The sequence below is a fragment of the Danio aesculapii genome, chromosome 4, assembly GCF_903798145.1.
Source record: "Danio aesculapii chromosome 4, fDanAes4.1, whole genome shotgun sequence".
In the NCBI taxonomy this organism is placed as follows: Eukaryota; Metazoa; Chordata; class Actinopteri; order Cypriniformes; family Danionidae; genus Danio; species Danio aesculapii.
In genome coordinates this window covers 18,882,699-18,907,067 of record NC_079438.1, presented here as the reverse complement: position 1 = coordinate 18,907,067, position 24,369 = coordinate 18,882,699, and the positions used below count along the sequence as shown (strand labels likewise).

Below are 24,369 nucleotides of genomic sequence, written 5' to 3'. Positions count from 1 at the left end.
AGCAGGTGATCATTAATACATATTTGATGTGAAAGCACAAATAGTCTGTGCTGTTTTTGCATTGTATGCATATGAATCATGGGTTGCAGATGTGTTGCAAATCAATGTGTGAAAATAGCATAAATGTATACATAAAACTCCTACAGTGCTCTTCTGGTGTTCTTGACTACTGGTATCAGCCTCATCAGTGCTTCATCAGATCTTCTGTATTTTTGCAGTTCAAACTTCTCTTGAGTCTCTTCTGACATCAGGAGCACAAACATCAGACCCGACCACTGAGCAGAGGACAGATCCTGTGCTGTAAGATTTCCAGAGCTCAGACTCTTCTGGAGTTCCTCCACAAAGTCATCATTCAGTTCATTCAGACAGTGGAAGAGGTTGATGGTCCTCTCTGCTGATTTCTCCTTCTCTATTTTCTTTTTAATATAGTCAGTCGTGTCTTTGATGTTCCCAATTTCGAGCTCCAGTCGTGGCAGGAGCTTCTTCAGGTTACTCTGATTAGACTCCAGAGAGAGACCCAGCAGGAACCGGAGGAAAAGGTCCAGGTGTCCATTCTTGCTTTGTAAAGTCTTCTTGACTGCAGCCTCATGAAGTTTAAACAAGGTTTTTTTAGAGAGTTTCCATGTCAGTCCCTTTTTCCTGGAATCAAGTAATGGATTTGTTTTCTTGTCGTTGTAAGTAAAAAACACATAGAGAGCAGCAATAAACTCCTGAACGCTGAGGTGTACAAAACTGTAAACCTGTTCCCCTGAAATGGGGTTTTCCTCCTGAAACATTCGAGTACATAATCCAGAGAACACAGACCCTTCCTTGACATCTAGGCCACACTTCTCCAGATCTGTTTTGTAGAAAATCTGTTTTCCTTCCTCCAGCTGTTTAAAGGCCAGTTCCCCAAGCTTCAGAACAATGTCATCAAAAGACCAAGCATTGGCTTCAGGTTCAGAATTGCTGCTGTATTTTTCTTTCATCTGTTGCTTTTGAGACAGTAAGAAGCTGGTGTACATCTCTGTGAGAGTTGTGGGTGTTTTGTCATTGCTCTCTTGACCCAGCAGAGGCTGAAGAACAATGAGAGAGATCCAGCAGAAGACGGGGATGTGGCACATGATGTACAGACTCCTGGATTTCCTGATGTGACAGAAGATGTTTCCAGCAACCTCAGGACTGCTGTTTTTGATGAAGTACTGCTCCTTCTGCTCATCATTGAATCCTCGCACCTCTGTCACCTGATCAATGTAGTTTCGGTCTATCAGACTGGCTGCCGCTGGTCTGGATGTGATCCAGATGAGGGAAGAGGGCACAAGCTGTCTCCTTAAGAGATTTGTTATTATCTCACTCACTGTCATTTCCTTATCAACATCTGTAAATTCATCATCCTCCTTAAAGTTCAATTGAAAGCGGTATTCATCCAGCCCATCAAAGATAAACATGACCTTACCTTGTTTTTTAGGAAGAGAGCTCAGTCTTCCAGCACTGCTGAAGTACTTGTTAAGCAGACCTATGAGACTGTACTTTTCTTTTTTAATCAGATTCAGTCTACGGAACGGCAGTGGAAATATGAAGACTATTTCCTGATTGTCTTTTCCTTCAGCCCAGTCAAGGATGAATTTATTGACAGAGACAGTTTTTCCCACTCCTGCGATCCCCAGTGTCAGGACTCTTCTGTTTTGTCGACCTGTGTCAGGCTGAATTTTAAACATGTCATTACACTTGAGTGGTTTATCTTTGGCTGTCTGTTGGTTGTGTTTTGACTCCATCTGTATCACCTCATGGTCATTCTCTCTTCCTCCAGTCTCGTTCTCCACCACATATAGATCAGTGTAAATATCATCTAGGTACTTCTGACAACCTGTCTGTGAATTACCAACCAATACCTGCTCATAGTCTTCCTTTAATTTCTTTTTTAATTCATGGCTGATGTTTGTGTAATCAAGAGAAGGAGATTTACAGTTCTCTGAAGCTGCACCTTTACAAGAGAGAGAAAAAAACATTAAAGTAAAACATATTTATGCCCCGCGCTTCCCTTTATGAAAATAAGAACAATTACACATATAAACAAATTTAGATGAACTTAGACAAACATATAAATGTTGATAATGTGAAATGCAGGCACTCATTTATATGCATTAGCATTTTGATTGACAATCACTGTTGTCCATAGAAATGCTGAATTAAAGACTGTTCATCTGGTTAAATAGCAGTGCAATAAATGTTATGATAATACGTCTGACTCAAAAACCATTGCTAGGACAGGGTTTTAACAGAAAAGATTTGAATTAATAAAAACAAAGGATCAAATTATCACATTTGTAAAGTTTGACAGGAAATTAAACAATACCTTGCTTCTGTGCTACTTCCAGCTCTTCAGCCAATTGATTTTGGTTTATTTTCCTCAGGATGTCCACTGTGATCTTCACAGCTCTTTCTGGTCCAAAACATGACACCATCTTATCAACTGTATCCAATCTGTCTGCATTCTCCATTTTGGCTTTTGAAATATCTCTATGGTCATTCACTAAGCGCCACCGAAACTTCTTTAGTTCATCTTCCAACAGTCCATTGAGTGTGTTGTCGAGCAGCTGTTTAACATTTGCCATTGTGCTTCACCCATTCACAGCTACAGGACAAGAGCAACAACATCTGAATTAGTTTAACTAGTAACATATGGACCTAAGAGTTTATTTATCAATTAAATGATGAAATGAACCTCTGAATATAAACATGAAATATAAAAAAAGCTACATTTTGAAAATCGATTGTCACTATGTTAAAGAGCCCCTATTATGGGCTTTTAAGAATGACCTTCTATGTAGTGTGTAACACAGCTATAAGTGAAGTGAAATATCCAGCTAAGGCTTAAATCTAAAAGTGGACAGTGTTTAAAAATATTGATTAATTTATAATAGAGTTGATTCCTAGTACTTCAAATGAATCGTCTTGAGTCTTTAGCCGTTTTGGCATGACGTGGATACGGAACTTAAGCTCCGGCCAGTTGTTGCGCGCGCAAACACAGGAAAATTGAAACCTGCGGTACTGCCCACTAGCACAGTAGCAAAGAAAAAGAGGAAGTCAAAGACTGTAGCAGACGCCGGTTGAATCAAGGCTGTGCTCAGCTGGATATTATTTAAAGTGTAAGCAAAAGTTAATGCTATTTTCTCTACCCAAAGATGAAACTGTGAAGTCAGTGAATGAGGTTTATTTTTGCAAAAATACCTTAGCATTATAGCTCAGCCTTGTGCTGTTTGAGTGCTTCTGGAATCTACAAGCTTACAATGGAGTGTTCATTGGCTGTTTGTTAAAGGAAGGATCAGAAAAGACTATTGATGTAAGAGACTATATCAGAACATGGATCAGTGCATCATGGATCAGTTTTGTCCTCCATTTCACAATTGTAAGTAAGTGCAATTAAAATGGCTGCCTCCACGTTTTCTCTAGCTTGCAAATTATGTATTTAATTGTGTTTTATTACTTGTAACCACTTGTACTGTATAAGGTTAACTCTTTATATTCTCATTTTGCATCTAATGCCATCACAAAGCTGTCATCGGTCCAATCAGCGCAGATTAGCTTTGCGTTAAGGAAGGGTTTGGTAACAAATGAATTGCTGAACAATTCATATGGGAGTCGCTGTGATAATTAGGTAAAAATAAATGCATATTAAAAGACCATGAAAGTGTTTTTGACCTTGCATGCATATTAGACTGTTGTTGGAGACCCTTACAATCAAAATATGACCCTATTTCATGTATAATAGGGGCTCTTTAAGTGGCTCTTCCTAACCAGGAATAATGTAGATGTTTCTTGTTCATCTACCAAACTGGTGTCTTGAACAGAAGCTCTGTAATCTTTCTTCCTGTATCATCATGGAGGAGTGTTTATTTAAATGTTCAACTGGTTAAACCACAACCATTTTATAAAACTAAGAAAACCAGTTTTAGAAAAGACATTAGATGACAGGTGAGACCAGTGAAGAATCACACACATTTCTCCACTGTTAAAAGACCCTGGCATACTACATTCTTAGGTATAAATGCCCATCACTGGTATCTAGTTTAGATCTTATAATTCATATGATGTACAAAATAAGGGCCTATTGTGGACTTTTAAAAGGTACAGTGTTGATTAAAAAAGTGAACACTGAAAAAACTGCCAACTAATATAATATAAAAGCTCATCAGCTGTACTTGTATATGCTCAGAATTCTCTGAATTAAAATCTTTTTTTCTATTGTGACACATGGCCACAAGGACAGCAAGACCCACTGGCAATGGAGCTGCCAGATCCTCCATCACTGCCAGAGCAGCCAAATCCTCCATCACTGCCAGAGGAGCCAGATCCTCCATCACTGCCATAACTGCCAGAGTTGCCAGATCTTCCAGAGTTGCCAGATCCCCTTCTTGAGTCCCCCAAGATGGTGCAAGATCCTCCAGAATTCACTGAACGGTGGGTACCAGATCCTCTTGAACCCCCTGCATGGCAGGCATCATGTTCTCTTGAATTCCCGGAATGGTGAGTGCCGAATCCTCTTGAATTCTCTGAATGGTGGGGACCAGATCCTCATGAATCTTACAAATGGCCAGCACCACCACCTGAGTCCCACTAATGGCCAGAGCCGCCACCTGAGTCCCATAAATGGCCAGAGCCACCATCTGACTCCCACGAATAGCTACCAAAGCCGTGTGACTTTCCAGAGCTGTGTGACTTCTCAGTGTCTCCTGAACCTAAGCCTCCTGATCCACTGGGGTTATCTGAACTGCCAGTGCCTCCAGACCCTAAGCCTTCTGACCCACTGGGACTGTCGGATCCATCAGTGTGTTCTGAATCTAAACCCCCAGACTTACCGCAGCTCCATGCTTCTGGCTCTCTGCAGCTCCATGCTTCAGGCCCTCCGCAGCACCATGCTCCAGGTCCTCCAGACCTCCGTGCTCCAGAAAGACTTCCGCTGCATGGACCTAGCACTCCATCCCTCTCCCTGTTCGGCCTCTGCTACACCTACCTCTTGGCCTGTATTAGGAGCCAAATTTTGCCACCCTATGAACTACAACTTCTATCATGCACCACTCACACACACACAGCTGTTCCAGTTCTCTTTTGATTACACACACAAAGTTGGGAACTGCTCAAGGACTTATTACACAGACTATATATACAGCACACACACACAGAGACTTTGCGGAGTCTTGTTTTGATTACACCCTGTATCATTTCTAAGCGTTTCCTGTGCTTAGTTTATCTGTGTTCGACCCTTGCCTTGTTTTATTGTTTCTTCTGCCTGCTGCCTGTCTTTGAGCATCTGCAGGTTACAGGGGGAAAATATAAACATTCCAGACTATGCCATTTCAGAGAATTAAACTGTTTTTTATTATAACAAACTTGTACAAAGAACACAGGCGTGCAAATAAACTTTCATTATTAAAACTAGAATTAACATGAGGTTGGAATTGAGCTCTGCTGGATAAACTCAATAGTATCTGGATGCAGCCTTTATGATGCAAGCTGAGATTGCATTTCTCTGCAATGCAATGTCAGACACAATGCACTCAATGGAGTCAGTGACGTCATTGTGAGGGGTAGGGTTAGGGGTAGGATTAGGTGAACCCATTAAAAAAGCATTGGATGCAGCTCATATTGCATCTGCACCAGCTCTGCATCCAGACCCTTCTCAATAAAAGGCTGTTTAAAGTGTTTCATAAATGATGAATAATATTGTCAAACCCCAGGCTAGAACCCAGATCTCTGGAGTAGAGACTGGAGAGATGTAACACTAAGCCATACATATCAAATAACTTGATTACTTATCAGCAAACACTCAACTGAGGTTTTTCCTCTAAGGTATACAAAAGCCTTAAACAGAGGAAAACTCCATGATGGGAGAAAACAAACAATAAGGCAGTAAACATCAGGGAAAACAAAAGGCCTAATAGGCGCCGACCAGAGGGGTTCCAGATAGCAAGAACATTTGGGCCAAATCTGGGTGATAGCTGGCACTTGTGGCTGAGGTATGGCATGGCTGAACAGATATGGGCCAGATTATTACCATATATGTTTTGCCATACATTCAGAATAGGCAAGAAAGTTCTTCTGGTTCACAGCTCTTTTTGCAGTTTGTGGGCCAAAAAACACATAAGATCCTTGTAAGGTTCAGCTATGGCTGACATTGGTAAACATTGACTTCTAGCTGAAGTTGCCAAGTCTACCCTGCGAGCTTAACATTCTTCCCACCTGCCATTTGCTTCAGGTAAGTGATAATTTGGCATTTAAAGTCATTTACTTAAATATTTATCATTATCTGTAAAAGTTAGGACTCATTGCGTGATTGGTCACTCATTTAATTAAGAAATGCGTTGAGTTAAATAGTATTTTCCTCTTTGAACGTGGTGTTTACATAACGTTAGCGCTCCAACAGTTTGCTGTTTAAATTAATGTTGCCATTAAAGTAATTGCCAATTTCCAATGACCACAAAATAGTTTATTTATTATAGATAAATAGCAATTTGTGAAAATGTTCAGTCACGTTTCAGTGTGGTTTAGTAAGGTTTAAAATAAAAGCGGTCCATTAGGCCTAACATGATAGTGGAAGCCAATAGATAAAGTGTCTTCTAATTGTAAAATGGACTAACAATATAGGAATAACGATTTTGTACAATATAAAGCCGAAACTCAACAGCAAACTTTTATGAATCAACAAATTTTTGTTGTCTAATGACCATTTGATATCATTAAATGTAATGTAACTGACTTCAATAACCTGGTTTGACTAGTGTGGCGCTGTAACGCAGACAGTTTTCAGCTCTTCTGAGTTCAACTCAAGATAAGAAGAGACCTTTAGTCAAACTGGACAACAAAAATGACAGCACTTAAAAAAGCAATTATTCATAGCGATGTGATAATGTAATCTCTGCAATCGTCACTTCGACCACAGTATGTTCATTTATATTAAATTTATACAATAGATTTAAAGGAAACATAATTACAGTGTTAATCCTAAAGAAATAAGAGTGAAAAGTTTAGAAGTTATTAAGCTGCTCAAATATATATGTAAAAATTATATTACTGCATGTGTAAGTAGTTTGGTTTTCAAAGATTAACCTATGTTAGCCCTGTTTTGATTGTTTTAAAGGATAGTTTTTTGTTAGATAGAAATTTAGTTGTCATTAATTACTCTTCCTTCATTTGTTTAATTTATTTCTTCTGTTAAACCCAAAATAATATACTTTGAAGAAATCTAGAAACCTGTAACAACTGACTTCAGTAGTATTTTTTTCCTACTATGCAAGTCAGTGGTTACAGGTTTTCAGCTTTCTTCAAAATATCATCTTTTGTGTTTAGCTGTGGAAAGAAACTCATAAAGGTTTGTGGCACCCAGAAACACGGTGGCCCAACTCACCCTAAACAGGCTAAATTGGACTTTTGCAGGAATGGGAGTAAAGGTGTCTTCTGAATATGAAGAGAAGTGTAGCTGCTTAAGCCGTTCACATATCTCATCTTACGCGCAGAATTGCATTGGGATTGCATATTGTGCGCGCTCACATTTCCCAAGTTCACCCAGTTGAAAACCACGAGTCACGCGGCAAGAACTGACCGATCAGCTTCAGGCTATGTATGGAATATACACATTTCAGTAGAGTAATTACCTCAGACAAACTCAGAACACTAAAACACTGCAGTGCTTTTTCATACTATGGATGTCAGTGGTTACAGGTATCCAGTTTTCTTCTAAATGTCTTCTTTTGTGTTCACAAAAAAAAAGGACTAACAGGTTAGAAGTATCAGAAGAAGTGGAAGTGGAAGAAGTGAATGATGAGAGAATTTTAAGTTTTGGGTGAACTCTTTATGTCTTGAAATCTGCTGTGATCAACCCACTGTAATGTTTTAGTGAATATTAAATTACTGAAAGAGCTGCAGTTTATTTAGTATTTTATAGATTTATTTTATAAGTTTTAGAAGTAACTTCAAAGTAAAGTAATTAGTAATCTGATTTCTTTTTACATGAAGTTATCCATTACTAATCTATTTACGTTTTACAACTGTAATCTATTACTTTTTTTAAAGTGAATATTCATATACACTACTGGTCAAATGTTTGGGGTCAGTTTTTTTCACGTTTTTTTTTTAAGAACATGATGCTGTTCATCAAGTCTGCATTTAAAATGAAAAACAAATATCTTAAATTGTTCAATATTTAGTAAAATTGTAAATAACTGCTTTGAAGGATCATGTGACTCTGAAGACTGAAATAACAAAGCTGAAAATTCATCATTAAAATCACTGGAATAAATGATTAAATTAAATGATAAACTACTTTTGAACAGTTATTTTACATTGCAATAACATTTCACAATTTTCCAATGTGTTCTGTATTTTTTATTAAATAAATGCAGCCTCAGTGAGCAGGAGAAGCTTATTTTAAAACATATAAGAATCAGACTGACCCCAAACTTGACCGGTAGTGTATATATATATATTAAAACTTAAATGTACATTTACATGTATTTATGTGTGTATTATATCATCTTTGCATCAAATATATGATAATTATATTTATCTAACAGTTATTTATATTTTGTATATTTCTGTTTGTATGTTGTAAAATGTTTTCTAACTCTTTATTTGTCCACATTTTGTTCAATAATTGTTTTATCTGAATGTTATTTGCATTTATTTAAGTAAATTTGATTATTAGTAAATTTTATAAGTAATTTTTGTTGTGTGGTTTACTCAGGTAATATATGTGGTCTGCCACATGTGGGCCACAGAACTCAGCCTTACAAATCTTGAATACAAGGCCCATATCTGGGCCACATAAAAATGTATTACTTGGCTCAAGCTTGGTGGAGTTGTGGCACTACTTTGGTTCAGTTCTGGCTAAAAGGATGTAGGCCAGTTCTGGGCCAGGGAACATTAACTGATCTGGGCCACATCTTAGCTGTTGATTTGGGCCAGATCTGGGCCAAAAGAAAATTTGTTGACTGGGGTATTGCACAAAAGTGGAATAAAGAAAGCCAGGATTTTTCTCTGTTACTCTCTTACCTTAGACCAGTGGTTCCCAAACTTTTTGCTGTGTGCACCCCTTTCTCCGATGAAACTCCACATTTTTAACTAAAATAACTAAATACACATATTTTCTGTATATGCAATTAAAAGTAATAAAATATGTGAATTTAATGGATGAGCTTTTATGAAGTTGACAATTTTCACAGAGTCAACTTACAGGCATGTCTTGAAAGTAGCTGTGTCTTGTTTGTAAGTGCTGGACCATAAATGAGGGCTTAAGACTGCTATTAGCTAAAACCTCATCACAGACTACACATTGCAAATTTGGATTTTCCAATCCATGTAAACCCGAAACCAATGTAACTGTCACTATATTTGCGTTTCTTACTTGACATTTTCTGACTCTAGCATAGGCCTAATTCTCTTCATTAGTACATCTCTGCTGGATTTCTGTTTCCGCCTGAGCCTCTTCACCTCAATCGTTATCCAAGTACATACAAGGTTCAACGCTAAGGATTTTTTTCTACTGGCCCAATTTTTACTTGCCCTGCCAAAATTTTCACTGGCCCCATCAAACTGTATTTTTTTGCCACATACAGTATTTTAAATAATGTGTCAAAAGCCAAATATACAGTAATTGTAATACCTACCCTTTTTATTCAGCATAACATTTTTTAATACAACTGACAATTTAAAAACTACAATTGTGATGTAACTAAATTTGATTTTGTGTGTGTGTGTGTGTGTGTGTGTGTGTGTGTGTGTGTGTGTGTGTGTGAGTGTATATATATATATATACTCACATTTATACATTTTTGTAATATTGTTCTTGGTACAATCTTAGTAACACACATTACAATAACACATTTTAGCCCAAAGTTAAGCGGGTTTATTTATACTGTTGTGTCCCATTTTACTCTACCTCTAAGTTCAGGGTCAGTTTTATAAAAAATTTTCATATCTTTTTAAGGAAAATTATTCATTTCATGAAAACTACATTTATTAAATGTAAAAAGGTTAAATTGTTAAATATTTATTAAAATGTTGTAAGGATAGCTATATCTCTCCATAATATTAAACCCTGAAATCTGTTATTGAACTCCACATGAGACAAGACCATGAGAATGGTCAGACACTAAAACAATAAGCTTTCTAATCTGAGAAGATGATCAGGTAGGAAACCAGTTGTTCAGGTTGTCTCGGTCATGCATCCTGAGCCCCCCTCTTTGCCCTGGACTTTACCTTCTCCACCAGAGCAGATCCACACAGAATGTTGAAAGTTTTAAAATAGAAAGTTTTTAATATGGTGTATCTTGTGGCTCTATATTCATGTTTAGTGTCATTTTAAATGTCTCTGTGTGATTGGTAAAGTGGTCTTAATTTCACTGTAATATTTTACAATCCCCCTTATATCAGTTAATTTGGGTTTTGACTTTGATAAGATCTTTGCCAGATGCTCCACTCCAGGGAAAATGGTCTTCACCAAGACTCTTGCCTGGTCATAAGTTGATGGGAAGCTTTTATTGTCTTGAATTTATGGTGAATTGAGTATTTCAGGGAGATGTGGAGAAGTTTTTGTGGGATCCTGTAGTCAGGATGCCCCATTGCAGTGTATAAGTCTCTGAGCTCTGCATCAGGACTTATATGCTGCAATGTATTTCTACATGGTTAGGTATTAATCTCTTAAATGTATCTTTGAGTAATTGATGTTGTACAATCTTGATTGGCTTATTTTGTTTAATTATGTAAATTGGAATGGATTATCTTTGCCTGACAAATAAATGTAAAATTGTAGTTTAACTCGAATATCTCCTGAAATCATTTAAATCTAGTAGATTGTTTAGGCTGATGTTTCCGTAGCCTACAACCAGGATTAGTAATACATTCAGGCTCAATGGATGGAGCATAGGCACTGTAAGAGGCTAAATTATTATATGCGTTTGTTTACATGACAAAACATGTATTTTTGACTCAAGAAGGTCCATACTGACTCCAAAGGCAGATACTGATAAGATCAGGGCGTGGCGTGTGGACTTTGGGGGTTTTACGATGTGGTCACATGTTGATTGGTCAGTTTGAATGTCTCAACATTTGGGCTTTAGTCACATGGTCAAGAAAGATACAAAATAGGTGGTAAAACGCTGCTCTGTCTCTTTTCTTTTCCTGGTCTGCTTTCCTCCTCTGTAGTCTTCTCTGACTCTACTGCAATCAGGCTAACTTCTGGGCCTGCTCTCTTTGTCTCTCTCTCCCTCCCCCTGTGTCTCTCCTTCTACCTCTGGTAACTTTAATTTTACATTTAAGCTGGGTACAATTTATATCATATGTTTTATCATTCCATATTTGATACATTCCAGATTTTATACAGTTATTTTGTAACTAATTCAGTTGTAACCATAGAGAATTATTGTCATTAAATCATCTCATTTTCAAGTATTTGTGAATTACTTTTGATTTAACATCAACACTTAACTGTTCCATATTGCAATACAATACGATCACATAATATCAACCCACATTTTTAGCTATTAATACTGCCCATTCGGTAGAACTACAGTTCGAACCGCTGTGGTTTTAAAAGCCATTCTTACAATTAATAAACACACAGATCACTCATAAACACACAAATCATTCATAAACACACAGATCACTCATAAACACACAAATCATTCATAAACACACAGATTTTAGTATCACAATGAGAAGCTTCCTGCTTTCTATGATCCTCTTCCAGAAACACACGCGACATTAAAAGGTAGAGATTAAATCATCAAGATTACTTCAGCTCGGCAGTAAAGTCTCAGAACACAAAGAGATGATCGATGGATAATCAGACGACACTCATAGATGATAGAAAAAGCAAACTCTCACCTCAAATAATGCCTGCAGATCTTTCTGTTCCTCCTGTTACGGCTGTAGCCTGTCTGTGCTTGGGTGTGTGTGTCATTACGTCACTCACTGTTTGTTTCCTAGAGTCCACCTTTGCACACCTGTGGTGAGTTGCAAATCGGCTATAAATATGGACCAACATTAAGCGGAGAGAGAAGACTTCACAGCCAGCCATCAAGCTTCTTTTATTTCTTTAATTTACTGTTTTGTTTTCCTTAAGTCTTACTTCGATCTGCTTTGTTAATTGTTAGATTGTTTAGTCTTAGGTTAGTGTTGTATATTTGTTGGAGAACGTGAGTTTTTGATTCTTTATTCATTCTTACTTAGTTGTGACGCATGATTTGTTTGATTGTTTTGGTTGTAATAAATTTAGTAATTTAGACTACTTAGTTAATGTGTACTCTTTATGTTGCATTCCCTTGATGGATTAATTTTTTGTTGATTTTAAAAAAAAAAAAAAAAAAAAAAAAAAAAAAAGGGTTTGTAACATAAATTGGGGGCTTGACAAAGATTGTTTATTTTGAACAGACTTTGCGAATAACTCCAGATGGGTAAAGTAAATCAGGGGGGCTGTGTCTAGCGCTGGTCCTCACAAAGATTTACTATTTGTTATTTTTCTTTATTATTTTTGTTTGTTAAATCCAGGGGAGAGGCATGGCTTCTCAACTGGTAACCTCTGAAGACTAGAGAGGTCTTTATTTAGTTTTGAGTAGGTAGGTTTAGGGCCGGAGTTGTTTTGTTTGTTTAATGTTTATGTTGCAGGCCCTGCCTCTAGAGACCCAGCAGACTGATTGCTGTAAAACGGGGTAATAGAGTGAAAACCACGGAGTCACGTCTGCTCCTTCGCAGCTCCTCTGGTGATCTGCTCATTTATTGTACAGCATCAGAAAATAACAAAAAAAAAAAATGCTTTTAAATTGTTCACAATAAACTGTCTGTCTCTCACATTTTGTCACTTTAGAACAGATAAAATCAATCATATAAGCACGCTAGGGTCCACAACATCAAACATCAATCACACTCTGTCTTATCTTCTCATTTTCCCCTTTTTGTTGTCCTTAAAATACTCAAAAACATCTTAATCAGTATTAAAAATAATTAATTACAAATATATTGATTATAGATGTACATATATAGCTGTAAAATTGGTATAAACTCAGCAATACTTTTATTCTTAGCCAATGTAAACTGATCCACAGTTTTCTCTCATATGGAGGCATTTTAAAGAGCCCATATTATACATGAAATAGGGTCATATTTAGGTTGTAAGAGTCTCCAACAACAGTCTAATATGCATGCAAGGTCAAACAACACTTTGATGGTCTTATAATCTGCATTTATTTTTACCTAATTATCCCAGCGACTCCCATATGAATCGTTCAGCGATTCATTTGTTCCCAAACCCCTCATCAGCGCAAAGCTAATCTGCGCTAATTGGACCGATGACAGCCTGCTGCGATTGGTCGACACGGACAAGGCTTCAGCGCAAGACAGAGTGCTAATCAACAATATGAAAAGTAGTCACAGTGCACACACGCTTCATAGTGGATTTTGGCTGCCAGTGGGTGAATGTAAATACAGACGATGGACTAGAAAATACTGACGACTAACTATTTTATTGAGCAAAAAGTCCAAGAACTGGTGAGGAGATCTCCTAGCCTGTCACAGTCTACTTGCTCTTTTCACACACACACACACACACACACACAATTACATGTATGTGAAGTCATGTTTAATAGACCAAGAACAGTATTTCCTACAGTCTAATAGTTTTTATTTTGGAGAAGGTCTTGGGCTATTTATTTTAGTCTGGCTGCGGTAAAAGCAGATAGGCCTAATAAGCATGTCAATATAATAAACCCCTTAAGAATTTCTTTGTCAAACAATCAAACATTTGTCATGATTTGTCACTCAAAAGCATCTTGCTATAGATACTTAATTTATAATGTAGCCAAATGAGAATTCTTGAAAGCTTTCTTGCTGTATAAGCTGTTTATTTTGTTATTCTTTTAACATTTGTTGAATATACAGATTTATATTTTAAATACACCCTTTTAATTAATGAGCTGTTCATCTTCTGTGATTGTGACCTTCTTTTTTTGTAAAAACAGTGATATTTCATTTGCATCCACTCCCACAATAAAAAAATACTATAATGAGTTATAGGAATACTATAGTGTTTTTGAGCCATATTATAAAAATAGCCTGCTTAAATTCTAAAGTTGCTCTGGAATCACAACAACTATAAACATAATCCAATACTGAAAAAACATGTTCAAAAACGCAATAATATTTACTATAAATCACTATAGTATTTTTTCATGAGGTCTTCCACGATAAAAACGCGAACGTGATCTCCGCCACTGGTGACGTTTCCAGGCGGCAAAACAGTGAGATTTGAGAAGTGTCCAACTTCTGGTGTATTATTTGAGCCCTCCTCTTACTGCAGTCAAGGCGAAGCACACCTCAAACAAGCTTATTGACATGCAAACACATCTCAAGAAGGTTTTCACAGCTACTGTGTTTCATCCACCAAACATTGCTCCCAACTTGAAGTGAGACCTTCAAAGACGACCCATGTGGGACTTGAACCCACAATCCCCAGCTCCGGAGGCTGATGCCTTATCCATTAGGCCACTGGACCATGTCGACAATTTTTTGTCATGGATCTCTTGTATGCCTTCAACAAGATGCCAATGCATGGAAAACTGCACTTTAGGATCTCAATGCCAGTTTGCATTCCGTCAAATAAGATGTGTGCAACTAATGGTCAAACATTTTCTTTGTGCAATCATCCACATTTGTGTCTCATTGGTCCTGGGGTATGGTTCTCGCGTATGTTGTGACTGGTCTTGAGTTTCAAATTCCAGACAAGGCCACTCTCATTAACTTGAAATCACAACCTTTCTGCAGCTATTTCCTTGTTTACATTTCATCATCATCCACCTAACATGAGACCATTAGTTGAAAGCCACGGGGTGCTTGAAGTCAAGATCTCCATTACCAGAGCTTAGCAGAACCTTTTAGGTTTGTAACGTGACTGAGATTCAAGCAAGATTGGATGAATCTTAATTGATGTGTGCAGCAAGTCTGAGAATTTGAAGCTAACTATTGTCCTCAGATCATCACACCTAAGCTTTGAGGAGACAAGTCAGGATTTTTTTCACACAACTTAAATGTAACCCAACAAACATGATCTAGATGGGACTTGAACCTGCAGTCCCCAACTTTGAAGGCTAATGCCTTATCTATTAGGCCACTACTAGCATTTTCCATATCTTTTGTATGGCTCAGGAAGTTCTTGTAACTCAGAAAACAGCACTTTGGGATCCCTATGCCATATTGCATTTAGACGATCTGGTGTGTACACCTAATGACAAAACAGCTTCTCTGAGGAGTTTTCCATTGCCATGGCTTTTTGACCTAAGGGTATGAACCTAGCTTTTTGAAGGTCACACTGGATTGTCTTGCACAGCCAACTTAAAATGAACTGCATCGAGGACAACCCAGGTGGGACCTGAACCCACAATCCCCAGCTTCGAAGGCTTGTGCCTTATCCATTAGGCCACTGGGCTGTTTTTATTGCCTGTGAACTGTAATATGCCTCCAGGGAGTTGCAGACACACGTAACAAAAACAACATGAACAAAAAGTAGATTGGATCAGTTTCACTGAATTTTTTGTGGCACTGCAGAGGGCTTCTACAGTGCTCGTTGGTCTAGGGGTGTGATTCTGCCTTAGGGTGTGAGAGGTCCTGTGTTCAAATCCTAGATGAGCCCTACACCTATCGCAGAAAAAGCAGGGATGCTGTGCCATCCATGTTGTTGCTTTTTTAATTGTAGCAACTTTTGCAGTGACTTTAGTTAATGAACATTTAGTGGACTTCTGATCTAAATCAGTCTAACATGTACAATTATGCAGATAAAAAAGGAGTGTTTCTACGCAGTCTCTTCTCTGTAGACACCATGCAGGACTCAAAATGACCTTTCGCGTTAGGTATCTCGTTACCCTTTTAGTTATAACAGGTAAAATGCATGGCAATGCAGGAAGTTAATAACATGCAAACACATCTCAAGAAGGTTTTCACAATTACTGTGTTTCATCCACAAAACATTGCTCCCGACTTAAAGTGAGACCTTCAAAGACGACCCAGGTGGGACTTGAACCCACAATCCCCAGCTCCGGAAGCTAATGCCTTATCCATTAGGCCACTGGGCCTACTTTGTCAAGCTTTTGTCATGGATCTTTTGTATGCCTTCAACAAGATGCCAACGCATGGAAAACTGCACTTTAGGATCTCGATGCCAGTTTGCATTCTGACAAAATAAGATGTGTGCAACTAATGGTCAAACATTTTCTTTGTGCAATCATCCACATTCGTGTCTCATTGGTTCTGGGGAATGGTTCTCATGTATGTTGTGACTGGTCTTGAGTTTCAAATTCCAGACAAGGCCACTCTCATTAACTTGAAATCACAACTTTTCTGCAGCTATTTCCTTGTTTACATTTCATCATCATCCACCTAATATGAGACCATTAGTTGAAAGCCACGGGGTGCTTGAAGTCAAGATCTCCATTACCAGAGCTTAGCTGAACCTTTTAGGTTTGTAACGTGACAGTGAGATTCAAGCAAGATTGGATGAATCCTAATTGATGTGTGCAGCAAGTCTGAGAATTTGAAGCTAACTATTGTCCTCAGATCATCACACCTAAGCTTTGAGGAGACAAGTCCGGATTTTTTCACACAAAAAATGTGCCTATAAGATCCCAATAAAGCACTCATGCCAAGAAGTGTGGTTATGAACATGCATGGCCATTGTGGCTTTAACACAAAACTAGTTCACGTCTAGCAATATAGCACACTATCACTTCAACTGCATAATTACATATTTTGAAAGGATAAAGTAAAGTCAGTAAAAAATGAAGCCATCTAAATATATAAAGCCCACATGGACTATTTTTCAAAGGTTTGGGACATAACTGCTTTATTTTATAAAAATGCAGTTATAAAAGTAACCTTGTTATTACACCCCAAGTCTCGGGGAAAAGAACATGGGCATAATAAACGGAAAAACAAATGTGTTGGGGTGGTGAATTTCCCAAACAAAACCTTAATACAAAAAAAAAATATACCCTTTGGTTCGACAACCAACCTCGGACACTTAGTTGAGAGTAATTGAATAGATTTATTATAGAAAAAAGTAATAAATTTAAATGAGCATCTTCAGGGTGGCCACAGGCCAAAATAACAAACAAAAGAATCTATAAAAGTAAATGCACTAAATTACCTATAAATATTTAAAGAAAAATACAGGAAGCTTACCTTTCTCCCTAAATATAAACATAGTCAAAAGTAATCAAATAAATATGCAGGCCACCCCTACAAGTAGGGATGGCTGACGTGAAACTGTTGTTTCGACACAGTGTCGAGATCCCGAAGCGCAAGTGTTTCGAAACACTGTACCGAAGCATGATCCGAAACACCCAGGTCACGTGACTAAAGTGTTTCGAAACACCTGGTCACGTGACTAAAGCGATTCAAAGCATCGATCAGTTCAGAAGCGTTTCGAGACTTGGAGAATCTGCATTTGACTGATAGGGTCAAATTTAAGCTTTTGTTATGTATGGCCTAGTGGACTGTGCTTGTGCATGTTGTTATAGACTTCAGATGACTTCGAATCCCGACTTGTACAAATACTCCAAAATCGTGATTTTATGTATTTTAATCATGTTACTGTTATGGTGTACTCTAGATATGATACAGCTGCGGATACGCCATCAATTTAGCATAATTTTTGTAACTGTAAAACAATAATTAATATTTTACAGTACTGTGATGGTTGGGTTTAGAGTTGCGTTAATAAAATACAATAAATGGGAAATTTAATGAATAATATAAATAATTCTTGTTAACTTCTGTCCACAACTGTATCTGATCTAGCAACAACCCTGTTTTATGACCGAAACAAGCTATATTTATTCACAAAATGTTTATTCTGATGTCAGACCAATGTTGAAACAAAACGATACACGAACAAAGCATCTCAAACTGATATTAAAGCATTTCAAAATAACTGTATCAGCCTGGATTCGAACCAACAATCCCCGTATGGAAGTCAGGAAGCCTAACCACTCTACTATAGAGTGGGGTTTCGAAACGTTTCGAAGCTTCGACACATTTGCTTCAACTGTTTCAGTGTTTCACGAAGCCTCGTTTTGCCCACCACTACCTACAAGCTCAAACTCTCAAAAATAAGTTAAACATATGAACATTGGTAACAAGTTTGAATGTTGATCGTCGGCCAGAGGGGTACGGGAAATCCAGGAGCTCCACTCCCAGCAACGATCGCAGCACAAATGAGCTCGCTGAACCCTGCCAGAAGCTCCTTTTTATAGAGGTCTCCGAGACCAGCAGCCAATCAGACACGAGATCATGCCAACACGGGAGCCTATGGGATAACAGAAAAGACAACAAGGAGGCGGGACAAAGAAAAAGACATGCAATACGCAATAAATAAATAAACTTCAGTCGTAATACTTGTAATCGACAATTCATCACGTAACAATAGTTTAGACTAGAGCGTGTTACATCAGATCTGGTGCTATTCAAATCTTTTTGTGTTGCAGTAACACACACACAAACACATATATTATCTATTATTATATAAATATATTATAATGCTGCAAAATACTGTAAATTAACTACTCTATATTAACTGTATCTACTAAAAAGAGAGATACTGTTATTTTATTTATTTTGGTTATTAGCAAAACTGAAGAGGCTGATTAAATAAAAGACAAATTAACAAAATGGATTGTTTCATTCATTTTCTTTTCGGCTTAGTCCCTTTATTAATCCAGGGCCACCAGAGCAGAATGAACGGCCAACTTACCGGCATGTTTTTACACAACGAATGCCCTTCCAGTCGCAACCTATCTCTGGGAAACATCCACACACACACACACTACAGACAATTTAGCCTACCCAATTCACCTGTACTGCATGTCTTTGGGGGAAACCCACACGAACCCAGGGAGAACATGCAAGCAAAAGTAGTGAAACCAGCAACCCAGCGACCTTGCTGTGAGGCGACAGTACTACCTACTGCGCCACTACGTCATCAGTATTTTAATTTAATAAGTTTATTTATAATGTGATATATAATGTTTACTGAATTGTTTATTATATTGTAATTTTTACATGTTCATATTATAATCATTATACTTTAAGAAAAATCATAGGTCTTCAAAAAAAAAAACAAACATCTAATACTATAGTGACCTAAAAAAATAATTAATTGACAGAATCAAAAATATACTATTGACAAAAAGTGAAAGTCCACAAAAAAAACAATCTTATCACAGTCTAATACAGGGGTGTCCAAACTTTTTAAGCCGAGGGCCAGATGCAAAAAAAAACATTGTCCCAGGCCCAATTTTACATACATCACACAGACATGCATATATATATATATATATATATATATATATATATATATAATGTGTGTGTGTGTATTTTTATGTAATTATTTTAAATTATTTTAATTCGTCGTCCAGCTGTGTTTCTAGAAAGGCTTACGTTTTTAAAATCTTCTCTGGGCAAATTACAGTTGCAACACTCATCAGACACTCCTATATAAATTCTCCTTCAGTGAAGGGTTTCCTGTGCTGTGTGATTAGCTGAGCTACCTCATAACTAGCCAGTGTAGAATTTTCTTGCACTTTATTAGCACGAAATAAAACTGCTGTTGTTGAGCTGATAGAGCAGCTGCTAATTATTTTACTTCTTGATCTCGTTCAGCACCAGTGTAAGAGCTGAAGGCCTGATGTTTAGTTTCATAATGTCTTTTAATATTATACTCCGTCATTACAGCAACTGATTCCTGGCAAATTAAACAGACACATATTCCGCTGACCTCTGTGAAGAAATATTCTGCAAATATCCTGCACTCACTGTTGATTTTTCTTTTTCTTGGTTGTGCCATGGCTCGCCAAAACGTGATTATCAATTATATTCCCTTCAGTTTTTTCGGTTCGTTTTACTTCATAACAGGAACTGCTGCCTAATTGAAGGCATGTCATAGCGACACCCGGTGGTTATTTATTGAATTATGTTCCCTTTTGTAAAGCGGGCCAGATTCTATTAATATTTATAAAAAACCTTGCGGGCCGCAACAAAACTGATTGCGGGCTGCAGATGGCCCGCGGGCCGTAGTTTGGACACCCCTGATCTAATAATTCTAAAAACCTAAATCAGATCCTAAAGACAAAGTTGAAATTCCAATAAATTAAGTCATAACGCCCAAAAAGATTTTAAAATCCTTTAGGACAAAGTGAAAATCCAATTAAAAATTCTGAATGTCCATTAGAAATTTAGGAATCCTTTAAGATCCTGTAAGATCCTAAAGGATAAACTGAAATTCCAGAAGAAATTTTTGACAAGGGGTCTGATTTTGTCTAGTTTTGTCTGATTTTGTCCACTTTTGTCTAGTTTTGTATTCTCTGATTTTGTCAACTTTTGTCTGATTTTGTGTATTTCGTCTAGTTTTGTTTTGTCTGATTTTGTCTACTTTTGTCTGATTTTGTGTATTTTCAACTAGTTTTGTTTTGTCTGATTTTGTCTACTTTTGTCTAAATTAGTTTTGTCTTATTTTGTCTAGTTTTGTTTTGTTTGATTTTGTCCACTTTTGTTTAGTTTTGTCTAGTTTTTTTTGTTTGATTTTGTCTACTTTTGTCTACTTTTGTATAGTTTTGTTTTGTCTGATTTTGTCTAGTTTTGTTTTGTCTGATTTTGTCTACTTTTGTCTAGTTTTGTTATGTTTTCCCTAGGTTTGATTTGTCTGAATTTGTCAACTTTTGTCTAGTTTTGTTTTGTCTGATTTTGTCTACTTTTGTCTACTTTTGTTTAGTTTTGTCTAGTTTTGTTTTGTTTAGTTTTGTCTGATTTTGTGTATTTTGTCTAGTTTTTTGTCTGATTTTGTCTACTTTTGTTTTGTTTGATTTTGTCTTCTTTTGTCTAGTTTTGTTTAGTTTGTCTAGTTTTGTTTTCTTTGCTTTTGTCTACTTTTGACTAGTTTTGTTTGGTTTTGTCTAATTTTGTTTCGTCCGATTTTGTCTACTTTTTTCTAGTTTTGTTTTGTGTGATTTTGTCTACTTTTGTTTAGTTTTGTGTAGTTTAGTTTTGTCTGATTTTGTCTACTTTTGTTTTGTCTGATTTTGTCTAATTTCTTCTAGTTTTGTTTTGTCTACTTTTGTCGAGTTTTGTTTTGTGTGATTTCGTCTAGTTTTGTTTTGTCTGATTTTGTCAAATTTTTTTCTACTTTTGTTTTGTCTGATTTTGTTTACTTTTGTTTAGTTTTGTCTAGTTTTGTTTCGTCTAGTTTTGTTTGTCTGATTTTGTCTACTTTTGTCTAGTTTTGTTTTGTCTGATTTTGTCTAGTTTTGTTTTTTTTTGTCTCGTTTTGTTTAGTTTTGTCTGATTTTGTCTATTTTTGTTTAGTTTTGTTTTCTCTAGGTTTGTTTAGTTTTGTCTAGATTTGTTTAGTTTTGTCCGATTTTGTCTACTTTTGTCTAGTTTTGTTTAGTTTTGTCTAATTTCGTTTAGTCTAGTTTTGTCTGATTTGGTCTACTTTTGTCTAGTTTTGTTTTGTCTGATTTTGTCTATTTTTGTCTAGATTTGTTTTGTCTGATTTTATCAACTTTTGTCTAGTTTTGTTTATTTTTGTCTCGTTTTGTTTAGTTTTGTCCGATTTTGTCTACTTTTGTCTAGTTTTGTCTAATTTCGTTTTGTCTGATTTTGTCTACTTTTGTTTAGTTTTGTCTGATTTTGTCTACTTTTGTCTAGTTATGTTTTGACTAGTTTTGTTTGTCTGATTTTGTCTACTTTTGTCTAGTTTTGTTTAGTTTTGTCTCGTTTTGTTTAGTTTTGTCCGATTTTGTCTAGTTTTGTTTAGTTTTGTCTAATTTAGTTTTTTCTGATTTTGTCCACTTTTGTCTAGTTTTGTCTGATTTTGTCTACTTTTGTTTACTTTGTTTTGTCAGATTTTGTCTAGTTTTGTCAGATTTTGTCTACTTTTGTTTTGTCTGATTTTGTCTATTTTTGTTTTGTCTGATTTTATCTACTTTTGTCTAGTTTTGTCTCGTTTTGTTTAGTTTTGTCTGATGCTATCTATTTTTGTTACGTTTTGTCCAGTTTTTTGTCTAGGTTTGTTTAGTTTTGTCTAGATTTGTTTCGTTTTGTCTAGATTTGTTTAGTTTTGTCCGATTTTGTCTACTTTTGTCTAGTTTTGTCTAATTTCGTTTTGTCTGATTTTGTCTACTTTTGTCTAGTTTTGTCTGATTTTGTCTAATTTGTCTAGTTTTGTTTTGTCTAGTTTTGTTTGTCTGATTTTGTCTACTTTTGTCAGATTTTGTCTAGTTTTGTTTTGTCTAGGTTTGTTTAGTTTTGTCTAGATTTGTTTAGTTTTGTCTAGTTTTGTCCGATTTTGTCTAGTTTTGTTTATTTTTGTCTCGTTTTGTTTAGTTTTGTCTGATTTTGTCTATTTTTGTTTAGTTTTGTTTTGTCTAAGTTTGTTTAGTTTTGTCTAGATTTGTTTTGTTTTGTCTAGTTTTATCTAGATGCGTTTTGTCTGATTTTGTCTACTTTTGTTTTGTCTGATTTTATGTACCTTTAACTAGTTTTGGTTTGTATGATTTTATCTACTTTTGTCTAGGTTTGTTTAGTTTTGTCTAGATTTGTTTATTTTTGTCCGATTTTGTCCACTTTTGTCTAGTTTTGTCTAATTTCGTTTAGTCTAGTTTTGTCTGATTTGGTCTACTTTTGTCTAGTTTTGTTTTGTCTGATTTTGTCTATTTTCGTCTAGATTTGTTTTGTCTGATTTTATCTACTTTTGTCTAGTTTTGTTTATTTTTGTCTCGTTTTGTTTAGTTTTGTCAGATTTTGCCTACTTTTGTCTAATTTCGTTTTGTCTGATTTTGTCTACTTTTGTCTAGTTATGTTTTGATTATTTTTGTTTGTCTGAGTTTGTCTCCTTTTGTTTTGTTAGATTTTGTCTACTTTTGTTTTGTCTATTTTTGTCTCGATGCGTTTTGTCTGATTTTGTCTACTTTTGTCTAGTTTTGTTTAGTTTTGTCTAGATTTGTTTAGTTTTGTCCGATTTTGTCTACTTTTGTCTAGTTTTGTCTAATTTCGTTTTGTCTGATTTTGTCTACTTTTGTCTAGTTTTGTTTGTCTGATTTTGTCTACTTTTGTCTAGTTTTCTTTTGTCTGATTTTGTCTACTTTTGTCTGATTTTGTGTATTTTCAACTAGTTTTGTTTTGTCTGATTTTGTCTACTTTTGTCTAAATTAGTTTTGTCTTATTTTGTCTAGTTTTGTTTTGTTTGATTTTGTCTACTTTTGTCTACTTTTGTATAGTTTTGTTTTGTCTGATTTTGTCTAGTTTTGTTTTGTCTGATTTTGTCTACTTTTGTCTAGTTTTGTTTTGTTTTCCCTAGGTTTGATTTGTCTGAATTTGTCAACTTTTGTCTAGTTTTGTTTTGTCTGATTTTGTCTACTTTTGTCTACTTTTGTTTAGTTTTGTCTAGTTTTGTTTTGTTTAGTTTTGTCTGATTTTGTGTATTTTGTCTAGTTTTTTGTCTGATTTTGTCTACTTTTGTTTTGTTTGATTTTGTCTTCTTTTGTTTTCTTTGCTTTTGTCTACTTTTGACTAGTTTTGTTTAGTTTTGTCTAATTTTGTTTCGTCCGATTTTGTCTACTTTTTTCTAGTTTTGTTTTGTGAGATTTTGTCTACTTTTGTTTAGTTTTGTGTAGTTTAGTTTTGTCTGATTTTGTCTACTTTTGTTTTGTCTGATTTTGTCTAATTTCTTCTAGTTTTGTTTTGTCTACTTTTGTCGAGTTTTGTTTTGTGTGATTTCGTCTAGTTTTGTTTTGTCTGATTTTGTCAAATTTTGTCTACTTTTGTTTTGTCTGATTTTGTTTAATTTTGTTTAGTTTTGTCTAGTTTTGTTTCGTCTAGTTTTGTTTGTCTGATTTTGTCTACTTTTGTCTAGTTTTGTTTTGTCTGATTTTGTCTAGTTTTGTTTTTTTTGTCTCGTTTTGTTTAGTTTTGTCTGATTTTGTCTATTTTTGTTTAGTTTTGTTTTCTCTCGGTTTGTTTAGTTTTGTCTAGATTTGTTTAGTTTTGTCCGATTTTGTCTACTTTTGTCTAGTTTTGTTTAGTTTTGTCTAATTTCGTTTAGTCTAGTTTTGTCTGATTTGGTCTACTTTTGTCTAGTTTTGTTTTGTCTGATTTTGTCTATTTTTGTCTAGATTTGTTTTGTCTGATTTTATCAACTTTTGTCTAGTTTTGTTTATTTTTGTCTCGTTTTGTTTAGTTTTGTCCGATTTTGTCTACTTTTGTCTAATTTCGTTTTGTCTGATTTTGTCTACTTTTGTCTAGTTATGTTTTGACTAGTTTTGTTTGTCTTATTTTGTCTACTTTTGTTTTGTCTAT

General features: G+C 35.8%; 2 protein-coding genes and 2 non-coding genes across 4 annotated transcripts in view; all 4 read right to left on the bottom strand.

Annotated features, from left to right (window-relative positions):
* The window catches only part of LOC130222019 (NACHT, LRR and PYD domains-containing protein 12-like), a 40,361-nt gene extending 28,432 nt beyond the window's left edge, over window positions 1-11,929 (bottom strand). The window contains exons 1-3 of the mRNA XM_056454622.1: window positions 11,860-11,929; window positions 2,336-2,614; window positions 145-1,963 (exon numbers count right to left, since the gene is read on the bottom strand). Of these exons, the coding sequence (XP_056310597.1) occupies window positions 145-1,963; window positions 2,336-2,594 (2,078 nt within the window). The 5' untranslated portion in view covers window positions 2,595-2,614; window positions 11,860-11,929. The remainder of the gene's footprint in view (window positions 1-144; window positions 1,964-2,335; window positions 2,615-11,859) is intronic.
* Window positions 1-24,369, bottom strand: part of LOC130222020 (gastrula zinc finger protein XlCGF57.1-like) — a 752,525-nt gene that overhangs the window by 91,558 nt on the left and 636,598 nt on the right. The window lies entirely within an intron of this gene.
* trnar-ccg (transfer RNA arginine (anticodon CCG)) lies at window positions 14,449-14,521 on the bottom strand. Its single transcript has one exon. It is a non-coding gene; the product is annotated as a tRNA-Arg (tRNA).
* On the bottom strand, window positions 16,022-16,094 carry trnar-ccg (transfer RNA arginine (anticodon CCG)). The gene has a single exon. It is a non-coding gene; the product is annotated as a tRNA-Arg (tRNA).